This window comes from Trachypithecus francoisi, unplaced genomic scaffold (assembly GCF_009764315.1).
Source record: "Trachypithecus francoisi isolate TF-2019V2 unplaced genomic scaffold, Tfra_2.0 Lachesis_group13, whole genome shotgun sequence".
NCBI classification, from domain to species: Eukaryota; Metazoa; Chordata; class Mammalia; order Primates; family Cercopithecidae; genus Trachypithecus; species Trachypithecus francoisi.
Window position 1 is genome coordinate 24,708,714 of NW_022681458.1, and position 15,904 is coordinate 24,724,617.

A 15,904-nucleotide genomic window follows, 5' to 3' on the forward strand; every position below is an offset into this window, starting at 1 on the left:
AATGCAGTGCTTTGTAGGCATTATGTTCCTTCAGCTATTTAAAAGGAATAAAACCAACATCTACTCTGTCTCCTACCAACTACTGTCTCCAAAATCCTATGCTGCAAGTTCAGCCATCTCGGTGTTTCTGAGAAAACCACCATTCCCTGACAACAACTGTCTCTACTGTCCTTTCCCTGGTACTAGGAGATGACAGACGTGCTGTCTGGCTTCGTGAGTCATCTAGAAGTCATTTCTGTAAAATAGCTCTTTGGCAGAATGCTACTAGCCACATCGCAGAGATGCTAATGTTTTCAAATAGCAGCTGACAAGACAAGATTGTTGAGAACCCTTCTGGACTGACAGCAAGGGGAAAACAAAAGGCCTTATGCCAATTTCACTGGGGGCAAAAGGCCTGAGTCACTTAGAAAAGAGGGAGAAGGAAAGCTTAGATTCTCCTTACTAGAGAAAATAACTCCCACTGCTTCACCAATGAGCATTCACGTATGCAGGTCTTATTGTCATTTCTTCATTAGTTTCCTAGGCACACGTTCACTAGCTCAGGGTCAACCATCTAATTTCACTCATGAGGAAGGAGAGCATGGGGTGAGGAGGGAGGTGGGCATTCCCCAGGTTCACAGTATTTGCAAAGAAATTGGAACTAAATTGGAACTGGGCTCTATTCTCACCGCTTTCCCTCCCCAGCTTCTTAGTATAGCTGGCTTCTAAATTTTATAATGGGTCATGTTACAAAGGCAGATGGCAATTCTAGTCTTATTTCTGTCACTGACTTTACTGTGACCCTGCAATGCTCCCAGTAAGAAAAGCCACTGTTTCCTTTCTCTGGGCCCAACCTTCTCTCAGTCTACGAAATAGGAAGATCAGTCTTATCTTCCGTGAGACACTGTCGTGATGAGATAGCAGGTAAAAACTCTAAATCTAGAATCTTCACTCAGGATCCATGGAATCATTTTTATCAAGTGCAAAATTTTTTTTGTGGCCATTATGTGCATTTTTTTTCTGGGTGAAGAATCCATTATTTTCATCAGGTATTTCAAGGAATGTGTTGTCTGCAAAAGATCAGGAACCACTCTACAATGCTGTGTGAGTCATAAGTCATGGTTTTTCTTTTTTTTTTTTTTGAGACGGAGTCTAGCTCTGTCGCCCAGGCTGGAGTGCAGTGGTGCAATCTCGGCTCACTGCAAGCTCCGCCTTCCCGGGTTTACGCCATTCTCCTGCCTCAGCCTCCCGAGTAGCTGGGACTACAGGCGCCCGCCACCTCGCCCGGCTAGTTTTTTGTATTTTTTAGTAGAGACGGGGTTTCACCGTGTAGACCAGGATGGTCTCGATCTCCTGACCTCGTGATCCACCCGTCTCGGCCTCCCAAAGTGCTGGGATTACAGGCTTGCGCCACCGCGCCCGGCCAGTCATGGTTTTTCAACACTACATTTATCTACTAATGCCGTAAGTGTCCTGCTTTTTGCTGTTCCGTAAAAGTCAAGACTTTATAGCTAACATATTTGTGTTTCCTGATTGAAAGACAAAGGCGAGAAGGAAAGAACTCACTCCTATTTCTCATCAACAATTCAGCTTTTGCAGCCGGGCATGGTGGCTCACGCCTGTAATCCCAGCACTTTGGGAGGCCAAGGTGGGAGGATCACTTGAGGCCAGGAGTTCAAGACCAGCCTGGCCAACATGGCGAATCTCCATCTCTACTAAAAATACAAAAATTAGCCAAGCATGGGGATATGCACCTACAATTCCAGCTGATAACAGCAGGAGGCAGACAACTTCATAGGCAGACAGGGGTGGGTCCACAGTGAAACCCAACCTTCAAGCCGAAGACAGACTAAAACCTGAAAACCGGGCTGCCAGTTCTAGGTGGAGTCCACAACCCAGAGTGAGAACTTCCTTAGTGTCTTTTAGCCAACTGAATGTGCTTTTTCCAGGCCTGCCCACGGGCCAATCAGCACACATGCCCCCATTCTGAGCCCAAAAAACCCTGGACTCAGCCACACGTTGGGACTACCCACTTTGGGTCCCCTCTCCACTGAAAGCTGTTCTGTTGACCAATAAAACCCTTCTCTGCCTTGCTCACTCTCCAGTTGTTCATATAACCTCATTCTTCTTGGATGCAGGACAAGAATCTGGGACTCGCTGAATGGCAGGTGAGAAAAGGGCTATAACACGTTCCTGGTCTGCTCGCCAAGCTGCGGGCAGTGATGTGCTCCTGTTTGCCGGACCACAGGCATGAAGAGCGGCAACCTTTCTGGGGGCCCAGACCTTGGGACTCCCGGATCCAGAGCTGTAACGTGCTGTAACACCCCCTTGGGGCTCCACGGGTGCTGGTGTCTTTAAGTTTTTGGGCGCCAGCACATTCCCATCATCCAGATGCTGGTGCCCAAGGCAGAAGCTGCTTGTGGTATGCCTAGTCCAGCTGCAGCCTCACACGGAGCGAGTGCCCATGCCACAGTCTGGAGCTGCCCGCTCTGGTGCACCTGGCTGTGTGCCATGGCCAGACCCTACACTCACTCACTCACTCACCCTCCACTGCTCCATGCCTAGCTTGCCCTCAGTGAGTGTGGAATCTGGACTAGTAGTGTGAGCCGAGTGGGCAGAGCAAGCCCAGCAGCAAGCCCAGCTGGCAAAGTGGCACCAAAAGGATTCTGTGTAACAGCTACTTAGGAGGCTGAGGCACAGCAATCGCTTGAGCCTGGGAGGCAGAGGTTGCAGTGAGGTGAAATTGTGCCACTGCACTCCAGCCTGGGTGACAGTGAGACGCTGTCTCAAAAAGAAAAAAAATTCAGCTTTTGCCAAATAATTCCCTCTAAATCACAAGTTCCAAATAGTAGCAGCCAGAGAGTCTCAAGATCAACGTGAGCCATCCTTTCTGCTTCAGCCAGCGTTTATTTAGTTATCATTTCATATTCAAACCTAATCGTGCAGTTCACAGCAAGTTTTGCTCAGGGAACCAAAGGCTCTTCCTTTATATGTAATTCCTACGTCAGGAGAGCAGATAGAGATTAAAGACCACCCCTTTTTTTACTAAAGGGACAATGGGACCCAGAAGGTTTAATTATTTACCCAATGTCACACAGTAAGTCACATAAGGAGACAAAAGGAAGGAACCCAGTTTTTCCCTCACATTGAAGCCCTAGCCTGCCAGGCAAGATGGCCAATGACTCAGAGCTCCCAGGGTTGGTTCATGTCTGTCCTGGCCTGATTGGTACCCACAGATGACTCCTTCCTTGGTTTGGGAGACCCAGTAGGCCGTCAGGATTGGGAGTAAAGTAGAGGAACATAAGCTATGCTAGCTGCAAACCCAATGCAGAATTGAAGAACTGGCTTCTTCTTCTTGCACTTATGCTGTCTGTACACATACCCCATGCCTTGGTCAGTCTGTAAAGTGCTTATTACAATGCATAAGTCCCTGGCCTTGACTTCTGCTTCAGACAGAACTCTATTAGGAAGTCCATTCCTAGTGAGACTCTCCTATCTTTCTTGATCATCCCATCCAGTTTTAGAAGTACACTGAGAGCTTATTCTCAGAAGTAATCTATGGTCACTTCCACCTAAGCTAAGCAATCCTAGCTCACTTCTAATTCCTAAAGTCTATGTACCCATGCTTCCAGCACTTCCATGACAGCAGGAAGGTTTCCCAGGCCTGGGAAGTTTCACTACTGCCACCTCACCCTTATGGCAAAAGAGGCCCGGCATTTGTCTGGGCTGTCATAAAGCCGCCGTCTCAGTGGATGTGGACAAGGCTGCACCCTCACCTTTACTTACCCTGTACTCAAGCATCCCACCACACCAAAGGAAGGAGAAGATTCTTCGAAAATACATCAAATTTAAGGTGAATTATTAAAGCTTAACAAAGGATGATATAAAACAAGTAAGGAAGGCTTCTCACTTAGTTTACTGTGCTCTTCCAAGAGAAAGCTCCACTTCCTGGTCTTGACATCTGCAATGACAAGAAATAAATACACAAATAGGACACCCTGTCCTCCTGCTACGTGATCACACCTACTCATTTATTACTTGGCTTCATAAACTTCCATTAAGCTTAAAGACAATGTGGCAGCTGGTCCTGTACCTAGCACTGCGGATAGAGAAGTTAGGAGAGTACTTTCCCTGGAGGCTTCCCCAATATACTGGGAGGAAAGAGAGGCAGAGATGCTGACAACACTGGGTTGTAAGGGTTGTGATAAAAGGTGCCACAGGATACACGGCTGGGGAGGGTCTAGCAGGTCAGAAATGCCCTGAGTGACAGGGGTGATAACTGTAGCTCACACCTAAGCAGCATTCACATTCAGCCCGGCACTGTGCCAACACTCAGTGGCACCATCTCCTCTGCCCTCCCAAGTGGGCTGTTGTTAACTCCATTTTACACATGGGAAAGAAGCTGCATGTGGTCAGAGTGGTCAAACTGCCAAAGTTTCCATTTCAGCTCTGCCTCTTGCTAGCTATGTCACCTTGGGCAATTCACTGTAACACCTCTCCCTCAGTTTCCATATCTGAAAAATAAAGATACCACAGCCCCTACCTCACTGGTTACTGTGAGGATTATGTGAAATTAAAGTAAAATGCTTATAAAAGTATGACTGGAAAACAATGAGCACCCTAAAAATCCAGTTATTATGAATTATTGTTAGTGTGATTATTACATCATCTGCTAATTAGCATAGTGTAGTATAAATTACACACTTTATCAACTAAAAAGGTGAGCATCTTTCTACCCAATGGTGGCTCATTATTTAAATAGAGGAATTTCTCTACTAATCTATCTTTTGAAAAATCAAGGACGCTTGGTCTCGGTAAATGCTATCTGGGCAGCAAAAGTTCATTCTTCGCTATATGGTTCCTTCAAAAGCAAGGTGGTCAGAAAGAGGCATCTTGGACACAGTGAGTCAGTTTCAGGAAAAAGCAAGGTCGTCCAGGTACAACCTGATGGAAGGAACAAAGCAGACAGACTAATCTTAAATGCAGAACTAGAAGAGGAAGGCCCTTCCTGACAACTTGATTCTCACAGCGGCACAGCAGCAATCAGGAAAAGTTGTGAACAACAGCTGAGGCAAAGGAACCAATCATGGTTTTTGGACATCTGGGTGTGAGCAGTATCAGTATCAATACTTTCATGGTACCCACTCCCAGAATGCAGACCATGTCAGGAGTGTGATCTCACAGGCCAGTGACAGACACACATCACTGTATTTGCCTTTTTTATCTTTTATTGAGATTGTAGCCCAGGCTGGAGTGCAGTGGTGCGATCTTGGTTCACAGCAACCTCTGCATCCCAGACTCAAGCGATTCTCCTGCCTCAGCCTCCTGAGTAGCTGGGATTACAGGCTGGCACCACCATGCCTGGCTAGTTTTTGTTATTTTTAGTAGACAGGGTTTCATTATGTTGGCCAGGCTGGTCTCAAACTCCTGAGACCTCAGGTGATCCACCCACCTCGGCCTCGCAAACTGCTGGGATTACAGGCCATTGCACCTGGCCTGTATTTGCCTTTTACGGGCCACCCCAAGCTAAAGCCAAACATCCAAGGGGGCAGGAAAGGCAAAGGATCTAGGCTGTTGTGGAGCAGCTCATTTCACGACCTGTCTGGGCCTCGCACAGCTCCCCTATGCCCTGCTCACCAGCCTGCCCTCATCAGTCCAAACTCCATCCATCTAAGGATGATGACGTAGCAACCAGCATCAGCCTCCCCTGGAAGGAACCAAAACCCTGATGAAAACTCTTGTTGAGCAAGCAATTCTAGAGGCTTCTTCCAGGATGATGCTTGAATGTGAGGTCTCAAAGGCATGAGGTTTTAAGTACTTAAGTTCTACCTGATTAAGAACAAGATTAAACCAATTCAAGAATGGGGAAACACCAATCCATAAAAACGACATCGTTTTTAAAAAACAATGTGGCCCAAGCTAAGAATGACACCCAGGAGTCCAGAATCTATAGCTGCTTCTCCCCTATTCTGACGGGGCAGCTTTTGAAGAACCTCACAAAAAGATAAAGCAAAACGGCCAGGCGTGGTGGCTCACGCCTGTAATTAATCCCAGCACTTTGGGAGGCCAAGGCGGGCGGAGAAGTTTGAGACCAGCCTGGCCAACGTGGTGAAACTCTGCCTCTACTAAAAATACAAAAACTAGCCCAGTGTGGTCGTGGGTGCCTGTAGTCCCTGCTACTCAGGAGGCTGAGGCAGGAAAATCACTTGAACCCAGGAGGCAGAGGTTGCCATGAGCCAAGATTGCGCCACTGCACTCCAGCCTGGGCAACCGAGTGAAACTCTGTCTCAAAAATAAATAAAATACAGCAAAACTATTCTGCCTTGGCCAGTAGATGTCAAGACTGGCTTATAATTAGGCTCATCTGAAGATTTAAAAAAAAAAAAAAAACAGCAATGTCCAAGTCCCACCTCAGACAAAATAAATCAACTTCTCTGGATAAGAACCAGGCATCGGTGTTTCTGAAGTGGCCCCGTGATGCTGACGGGCAGGCCGAGGGGAGAACTATCAGCATTTTCAAACCATGGCATCAGCAGCAGCAGCAGCACCAGCTCAGGGAACTTGTGAGAAACGCAAATTTTTGGCTCCATGCTCAAGTTCTAGAATCAGAAACTCCGGTAGTGGGGCCCAGCAATCTGCGTTTTAACAACCCCTGTAGGCAGTTCCCTGCATGCTCAAGTTTGAAAACCACGAAGTTTACATATGGAAAAGCATTTATTTTTATGGCAACCACCTGTTTTTTTGCTCTGCAAAGGCCAAAATAAAAACAGATGGGTTTTAAATGGCTGAAGCAGGATTTACCTGCTTCCACCAAGAAGACATTGACCAGGGGGTCTTGTCAATGGGGTCTTCTCTTTGGAAGGCCTTAATGACAAAACAGCCGCCACTGTATGTTTACTATCTGGAATAATTAACGTGTCATCTTTCTATAGGAAGAGGAGCAGAACGGGAAGGCTTTCCCAAGAAAGTAAATTTTGAACATTCAAGGTAGAGAAAAACACCCTATGTTGAGATCACAGACCATACTACACATTCGGGGAATCAGACAAAGACCAATTACTTGCCGTATCTTCTGGAATCCATCTGTTTAAAAAGTGCAATCAGGTCCTGTGAATAACCGATGTCTGCTTCGAAGTAGGCCCTGGATATGAGCATGCATCGCCCTTTGACAAAGGAAAGGGACGGAGCTGATGGAAGGCCGGCCTGTCCCTCACTGCTGGTGGAGGGTGACTCGCTGCTGCCATAGGCCCATTCCAGAGGCTGCAGGTTGACCGTGGGGAGGCTCTGGGCTGCTTTCACTGCCAAAGAAGAAGAATCGAACAGAAGTGATAAAGCAGAGGGCTATGATGTGGCTTTGAAACACAGGCAAGGGAAGAGGGAGAAAGTGGGGAAGGGACATGGTGAAGAGGCACTAGGTTTGGCAGGAAGGCAAGAAAAGGCACTGTTAGATTAGGAAGGCGTGAAAGTGTTTTTTAGTTGGGGCTTTGGGAATTTCAATATTTGTTGAATGTAACTTTCCATCTCCTTAAGTTTTTCTTTTTTTTTTTTTTTTTTTTTTGAGACGGAGTCTCACTCTGTCGCCGGGCTGGAGTGCAGTGGCCGGATCTCAGCTCACTGCAAGCTCCGCCTCCCGGGTTCACGCCATTCTCCTGCCTCAGCCTCCCGAGTAGCTGGGACTACAGGTGCCCACCACCTGGCCCGGCTAGTTTTTTGTATTTTTTAGTAGAGACGGGGTTTCACCATGTTAGCCAGGATGGTCTCGATCTCCTGACCTTGTGATCCGCCCGTCTCGGCCTCCCAAAGTGCTGGGATTACAGGCTTGAGCCACCGCGCCCAGCCTTCTTCTTTTTTTTTGAGACAGGGTCTTGCTCTGTCACCCAGGCTGGAGTGCAGTGCCATGATTATGGCTTACTGCAGCCTCAACCTCCCTGGCTCAAACCATCCTCCACCTCAGACTCCCCAGTAGCTGGGCCCACAGGCGTGCACCACCACATGGGGTTAACTTTCATATTTTTTGTAGTGACGGGGTTTCGCTATGTTGCCCAGGCTGGTATCAAACCCCTAAGCTCAAGCCATCTACCCACCTTAGCCTCCCGAAGTGCTGGTATTACAGGCGTGAGGCACCGTACCTGGCCTCCCTACATTTTTCAAATCAAAAAATTTAAAATTCAGAAATTAACAAGGGGAAGAGGAAGCTTACCAGGATGAATAAACTTATTAGATAATTTCTGGCACTGTGTTGGAGAAGCCACTGAAGTCAGCACACCACCAATCACCCAGCTAAGCCTACTCCTAGGTCGTTACTCTGTCTACTGCTCAGAGAACAAAGGAATGAGGACCAGGATCACCAGGTCACAAACACACAGTTCTAAACATTATTTCATCTACTGCAGATGCATTTTTATAATTAACAAATTCAACTATATAACACTAAGCTGTCAACAGACACACACTGAAGTGAAAGGCAAAAACCCTGAGTAAAGAAATATAAAAAGAGCTTACGCTTTAAAAAAGTATGAAGACCACAAAAGAAGAGGATAGAGATGTAGCTAATTCAAAATAGGAGGAAAAAGACTAACAAACATTTGAAGAAATGTTTACCTTCACAAATAATCAGAAAAATAAGAGACTTTTTTACTTATCAAACTTGTCAGAATTACTTATCAAAATTGATGAGAAACAATTAGACATCCATATTGCTAGTTGGGAATAAAACCTTCTGGAAAACAATTTGGCAATTATAGCAAGAGCTCTAAGAATGATTCAACTTCTGGGAATCTATCCCAACTACCAATTGAAAATACAGACCAAAACTTAGGTACGAAGGTGTTCCTCTCCAGCTTTAAAACTGGAAAAACTGGCAGCAAATTAAAATCAAGCAGGAAAAAAAAAAAAAAAACAATTTAAGCAATGTACGACACATTCATAAGACAGAATGGTATACAGCTATTAAAATGTATTTTGTACTAAAATTTTTGGAAAAGACAAAAGTAATTCAACAACATGAAACCATTTTGTGAAGGCCAAAATGGCCCATTATGATAATGGACACATTTTCATCACTTAGAATTAACTGTTAACATTCAGTAAAATAAATATGCTTTATGCTGGAGCATTAAATTAAAAGAGCAAAATAAAAATTATATGCATATATAAAACTTGATATTTTAATGCATAGAAAAAAGGCTGGAAGGTATGAAACCAAAATGTTAATAATGGTTAGTTGAGTGGGGAGATTACAGGGGATAGTTTTTCTTCTTCACACGTCAAAATATGTTCTACAGTGAGTATGTGGTAGGGTTAATGAAGCAAAATCCAGAGATACACCTAAAGCAAAATGACAGAAAGACTGATACAGAGACAATTTTATGTTATACTGATTAAAAAGCCAGTCACGACACACAATCATGAACCTATCTGAAACTTAGAAATACAAGGAGAAATTCACAAATCCATAATTATGGCAAGGAATTTCAAGGTTTATCTCAGCAGGCAAAAGGCCAAGTGTGTAACACATTGGTAAAGATATAGAGGAGTCAAACAATCAGAAAAGTTCATCTAAAAGCTATATGGAGAATTTTTTTTTCTCTTCTGTGAGCTTCATGGAGAAGTATGTAGGCAGAATTTTGTACCCAATAAACATGGTCTTCAAAACATGTGGAGCATTACACAAAGCAATGGTAGTCAGGCACAGTGGCTCACACCCCTGCACTTTTGGAGGCTGAGGCAGGTGGATCACCTGAGGTCTGGGGTTCAAGACCAGCCTGGCCAACATGGAGGAAGCCCCATCTCTACTAAAAATACAAAAATTAGCCAGGCGTGGTGGTACACACCTGAAATCCCAGCTACTCAAGAGGCTGAGGCAGGAGAATCACTTGAACCCAGAAGGCAGAAGCTGCAGGGAGCCAAGATTGCGCCACTGTACTCCAGCCTGGGTGACAGAGTGAGACTCTGTCTTAAAAAAAAAAAAAAAAAAGTAATGATATCAGACAAAAAACCTAAATGAATCTGCAAAAGCAGGAGTCATCTAAGCCACCAGGCACCGTGATCACAACACGGGTAAAAGACAAAACAAACAACCGCAACAGGGGAAACCACTGGTTTAAAATCACCAGCAATGAGAATACCAGGTATCAAAATCTGCAATCTTTATCCAGAGCCGTGGGTCTCCTCCTTCTAACACCAAACAAATGGATTAAAAAATGAGCCCTCTTTAGACGGAGCTAGCAGCAAGCAGTGTTACGGATTGAATTGTGTCCCTCCGAAATTCATGTTAAACACACAGCACAAGACCTCACAATGTGATTGTATATGGAGACAGGGCCTTTAAAGATTAATAAGTTAAATGAGGTCACCAAGGTGGGCAACAGTCCAATGAATGGTGTTCTTCTAAGAAAAGGGAGAGACTCTAGGGATTTGCACACACAAAGGAAAATACACACAAGGACACAGAGAGAAGGCAGCCGCCGCAGGGCATGGAGAGAGGCCTCTGAAGAAACCAACCCTACCAATCTCAGGCTTCCAGCCTCCAGGACTGTGAAAAAATAAACTTCTATTGTTTAAGCCACCCAGTCAGTGGTACTTTGTCATGGCAGCCCTCACAAACTAACACGATAGCAGCTACCAAAGAAAGAGATATCGCCTAATGTACACATTTCAAGAGGCCAAGGAGAAAACCAGTAAATTCTACAGGGAGCTGTCCCATCACTGGCCCAAACCACCCTCCCCAGAAACTGTACTGGTGCCTCCAGATCATCCTACCTCATGCCCCAAATCTGCAAATCGGCCTAAGCATACCTCCTTATCTTTTCCCTTTTTAAGCTGGGCGGGGGGAGTAAGATAGGATGTAGAAATGGCAGGTGGGGGAGAAGAGTAGAATAAATGGAAGATGAAAACACATGTGGCTGACGCTTTAACACACGTGTGCAGGCTCATGTGCCAGGATCAAGTGACAAAAACTTCAGTGTATGACAGTTTTCTCAGAAGACAGAAGGACGTAACCAGGTACTATGACCAGACACTGCATTAGAACTTGCCTGGCCAATGCCCCCTCCTTGCATTTTTGAGTAGTTAGCTGCACAGAGAGTACTCTGAGGATCTGTGCTGTTTGCTGAACTGTTACCTTCCTGGGAGCAGGGGCTGGCAGGCTGCCTGAGCTGCCTATCACTGCTGGGGCCAGCATAGTCTGGTGGGAACATGTAGTCTGAAGTCATACTGTCTGGGTTTGAATCCCAGTTGTACAACTTATTGGCTATGTGACCCTGTGTTACCGACTCATCCTCCCTGGGCCTCAGTTTCCCCATCTGTAAAAGTTATCATAAGGAATAAAAGTTAGCTTAAGGGGCTTAGAATTGCCTAATGCATAGCAAGCATCATTTACTGCTAGCTTTTGTTAATATTACCAATGGCCTTCACCCACAGAGCTGCTTCATTAGGCTAGACATAGTGGGAAGGAGTGTGCGGTGGTGCCCTGAAAGCTTTCACCACCTGTAAAGCCATGCATACCATAAGCTAGACTACATGTGATACTCCAAAGATTTTCAGCGCCAGGTCACCCTCCATGAGGGACAACCATGTGCCTACTTACTCAGGGCACTATAGTCATTCATGCTGAAGTTCCACGTCTTGGTGTCAGGATCTGAAACAAAACAGAGGGCTGACTGTGGTTACAATTTGTACTTGGGTACTCAACACAAGCTTGTCTTCTAAATGAATCAATGAATGCACGCCAAGTTCAAAACAGCTGGCCAGCAAGCCCCCACTGATCTATACAAATCTCTGTAGAGGACAAACAGTAAATATAGATAATTCTTTTATTCCATGTAGTGGAATCCAACTCAGGCCCTGGGAAGTTACGAACTTCACCTAAGAGGACTGAGGGCAGAGTTAGGACTAGAAGCCAAGTTCTCCAGGTCGTAGTGTGGTCAGGAAAAGCAATATGAAGAGCAATGGCTCTGGGCTGTACCTGAGCTGGTCACATCCTGACGCTGCCTTTCCAGACCAATGAAACTGGGCCTGTCACTTACTCTTGCTGAGCCAGTTCTATCGCCTTAAAAACTGAAATTACATCTACTTATTTTAAAAAAACTGCTGTTCAGCTTAAGTGCTACAATGCATATAAAGCACCTGGCAGAGGAAGCGTCTTCTCAATAACATTCAACCATTCTCCAGAGGGCCATGTGACAACCATCAAGTTTGGCAGCTGTTTGAGGGAATGACTATTATGAAGGGAAACACAAGCTAAAATTGAAAAAATTTTAACAACTGCATGGACAGAATGTGCCAATGTACTCTCTTAATATTTATGAGAAACTGTTAGATTAAAAGAGACTCCAAAAATAAGAAAAAAAAAAAATCACCAAACACCTGAAGAACAAAGGCATTACCATATCTCTTGCTGGGCAGGCTCTTAAACACTGCAATGAGTTCTGCATTGTACCCAATTAACACCTGGAAACGATCGCCGTTCCTTACGCACTTTCCCTTCTGAGAGATCACTCCTTTTTCGACTGAGGACCCTGACTTCTGTTGGAGTCTTCCTTCTGTCCCTGAGCTCGAATGGATATAAGAAATGTTCTGCCCCGAGGTGGAGGCTTTTGCTGTCTCGGCCTCTAACTTAGCATCCCTGGGAGGCTGTCCAGAGGAATGAGCTGGTGTCTCTTGGGAACTCTTTGCTTTGGCCAAAGGCTCATGAGTTGGGTGAGCAAAGGGTGTGAACCTGATCTCAGGTGAAGCCTCGGCATGACCTTGACCTAACCCATAACTCAAGAGCTGCTGTTTAGGGACCTCTGGAGGACTTTGTGCCAAGGGAGGAGAGATTCCAGTGACAGCCATTTGACTTCGTGGGCTGTGGCCTGGGCAGGCAGCGGGCATTTCTTCTGGCTTTTTCCATATTCCCTTTGCTTGAAAACTGTGGGAATCATGAGGTCTTTGGCCAGCATTAGATGAGCTACTGAGATTCTGTTGCTTGACAATGACACCACGGCTCACTGGCTTACAAGACTCCCTTGGGAAATGTTGGGATGGGCCTTGCTTGGCCTGGGATGGGTTGCCAGCAATGGAGGTGCCCGAGCTAGTCCTCTGATGCTGTTCTGCCAATACCTTCTCGGCTCTACGGGCCAGAGCCTTTTGCCGATTCTCTTCCATTTTTTTCCTCTGCTCCTCTGTAAGAGGCAAGGACATTTTCACAGAGAAATGCTTATGCAGGAATGTCAACCTTTAATTGGAAAATTGGCAAAAGCTGTGGAAGAAAGTAAGCAGAATTAAATGAACATGACATGTATGAATTGCCATGCTCCAACCATGATTTTAACAAGCTTTTGTCCCAGAAAATGCATAATGAGCACAACTAAAGGATATATTACAGTTTCTTTTATAATTGCACACACACTGAAACAGTAGGTAGCATATGATAAAATAAAGATCCTGATCAAAAAGCAAAAAGCAGGCTGGGTGTGGTGGCTCATGCCTGTAATCCCAGCACTTTGCCTGCTGAGGCAGGCAGATCACTTGAGGTCAGGAGTTTGAGACCAGCCTGGCCAACATGGTGAAACCCTGTCTCTACTAAAAATACAAAATTAGCCAGACGTGGTGGTGCATGTCTGTAATCCCAGCTACTTGGGAAGCTGAGGCAGGAGAATTGCTTGATTCTGGGAGGCAGAGGCTGCAGTAAGCCAAGATCATGACACCGCACTCCAGCCTGGATGACAAGAGCAAAATTCTCAAAAAAAAAAAGCTAAAAAGGCATTTCAGAGGCAATATTTCTTTCCTTCCCATGGCCCAGCCAAGGTGAGTTATCAGAACCTAACAAAGTTATGCAGTGCAACTTAAATCCATCAGGATAATGAGAAAGGTCACATTTTTAACCAGAAAGCATAATAGATTAGACTGAAATAGACCAACCAACCACCTACCATGGCGTGACACTTGCTAAAATAGTCTCTTTCCAACCTAGAAGAAGGAAAAAAAGCATTAGCCTCCCATAGACTGCACACTAAATTTTCCCCTCACATTCACCCCTTTTTATCATTCCTGGCACATGAGTCTGCCTGTGGCTCAGTGCAAGCCACAGCAGCTGGCCTTAGTACCTGATTTCCAAAACACAACACATGGGGCAACTGACTAACTCTCCTGGGAAAATAAGGGGCAGAAAAAAAAACATTATGTGTTCACTGTGCAAATTAAGATGCTACGTAAAGATGTAAACAAAAAAAGAATAAAATTAATCTGTAATCTTACCAGCCATCAATAACCAGAGTTGAAATTAATAATTTAGAGTATACAGTTCAGATTTTTTTTCATCCATAACCATATGGCACATATTTAGGAGACATAAGAATTTATTATAAAGTAGTATCATTGTAAACATTCCACATTGCATCCTGATTATTTTTTTCCGTGAATTTACCCGGAATATTTATTTTCCTATGAGCTGAGACATTTTTACAATATTTTAGAAGCAGGGGGCAGAACACCAATTTGTCTGGCTTGGTTCAGACTAAATAGCCTGCATCTAATGTAATGCTGTGTAACGGTCAGAATGATGATGTAGGGGTACTCCAGTAGCACTGCTTAGGCCTCTGGGCAGCTATAGCGTTCAAAGGCTTCCTTCCCTGCTGGGGCTCCCTTTGGCCAGAACCCAACCCCTCTCCCCACTCCGCCACCACGAAGTATCTATCCTCAGAGAACTTCCACCTTCTTCCACCATTAGCAGTTAGGAAGGGGTGAGGAGGTTAGGGAAAGGTTTTGGAGGTGCACAGCAGAAGCCCTCAGTCTCGCTGGGTAACACACTACTGCCTAAGTTTCCAACCAGGGATCTCCTGCACCTCCAAACTCCCCAGATTCCAGGCCTGGTGAGCTGTCTCCACTAACCAGGGAGATGAGGCCATAAGACCCACTGATCAGCCCCAAACCATAAATCCATCCCGCCACATGGGCGCCCCTCTTCCTCTCTAGGCAGGGACCTCTACCTCTCCGGCATTTCGGGGCGCGCCTCACCCGGCCTCAAGGTTAACGGGCGCCACGCCCCACTCCCACCCCTACGATCTCCACTTGGATTCACCCTTCCCATTGGCCCACTTCCTCCTCCAGGCTAGCATTGGTCTCGTCCGCCTCCGCCGCCTTCCTGCCAGTCTACCACTTTCTCACCCAGGGAGGCCCAGAACGCGAGCCGCATTCGCCCCCGGCCCTGACCCCAGGCGCGAATCCAGAGCCTCCCGAGAGGGGCCAGTCTTCCGAGGGGACGGTTAGGCCCCGGGTATTCAAGCGCTGCGAGTTCACCCGCCTTATCGTAGCGGCCAGTTCTGAAGGACTCGGCCACCGCTGAACTACACTTCCCAGCAGGCAACGCGGCCTCAGTTTCGCTTCCAAAAGTAAGACAAGAACGCAAGCGGGGCTGCAGGGTCTTCTGGGACTTGTAGTTCGGGACGGGAGCCTGGGGAGAAACGGGAGCTGCAACGTCATGGGCGGCGAGAAAGTGGTGCACCCTGGAAGTTGTAGTTCTCCAGAGGTTTAGCCAAACGCCTGGTCCTGAAAGCCTGGGACATTGAGGTTCCCAAATCCGGAGTCTCCTGTCTCCAGAGGGCATCCCAGACAGCCATACTAACTTGGCAGCTCTTAATAAAAAGTATCTCCCCAGGGCATCCATTCCTGGTATTGTTATACTTGCAATTTAAGCCCCACCCGCTGCGCCCGCCTGCCGTCGTCGTCATCATTGCGGTCATCAGTCACTGCGTTTAGCATAAATATGAGTCACCTCATTTAACCGCACTACACCCTATGGAACACATTCTTGTTCCCATTTTACAGAGGGGGAAATTGAGACAGCTAGTTGATAATGTTTCTCAAGGCTTTATTAAGCTAGCTTGTGATTCTGATTCCATAGTCCCTCCTCTTGAGAGAAGATGAGTCATGAGACTTGAGTCAC

The 15,904-nt window shown here is 46.0% G+C and overlaps 1 protein-coding gene across 7 annotated transcripts in view; it reads right to left on the minus strand.

The window, feature by feature from the left end:
• SMARCAL1 (SWI/SNF related, matrix associated, actin dependent regulator of chromatin, subfamily a like 1) overlaps nt 1-15,351 on the minus strand; it is a 74,974-nt gene extending 59,623 nt beyond the window's left edge. For 4 of the 7 annotated variants that reach the window (XR_004441582.1, XM_033230337.1, XM_033230336.1 and 1 more), the window contains exons 1-6: nt 15,127-15,351; nt 13,893-13,929; nt 12,366-13,219; nt 11,567-11,617; nt 7,044-7,277; nt 3,890-3,940 (exon numbers count right to left, since the gene is read on the minus strand). Coding sequence is in view for 6 of the 7 variants with exons in the window: in XM_033230337.1 (XP_033086228.1) it covers nt 3,890-3,940; nt 7,044-7,277; nt 11,567-11,617; nt 12,366-13,161 (1,132 nt within the window). In the remaining variant the exon portion in view is untranslated. Of the gene's footprint in view, nt 1-3,889; nt 3,941-7,043; nt 7,278-11,566; nt 11,618-12,365; nt 13,220-13,892; nt 13,930-14,948; nt 15,036-15,126 lie in introns of those variants that run through there. The other 3 variants (XM_033230332.1, XM_033230333.1, XM_033230334.1) reach the window with 3 other exon arrangements.
• Nucleotides 15,352-15,904: the final 553 nt, after the last annotated feature.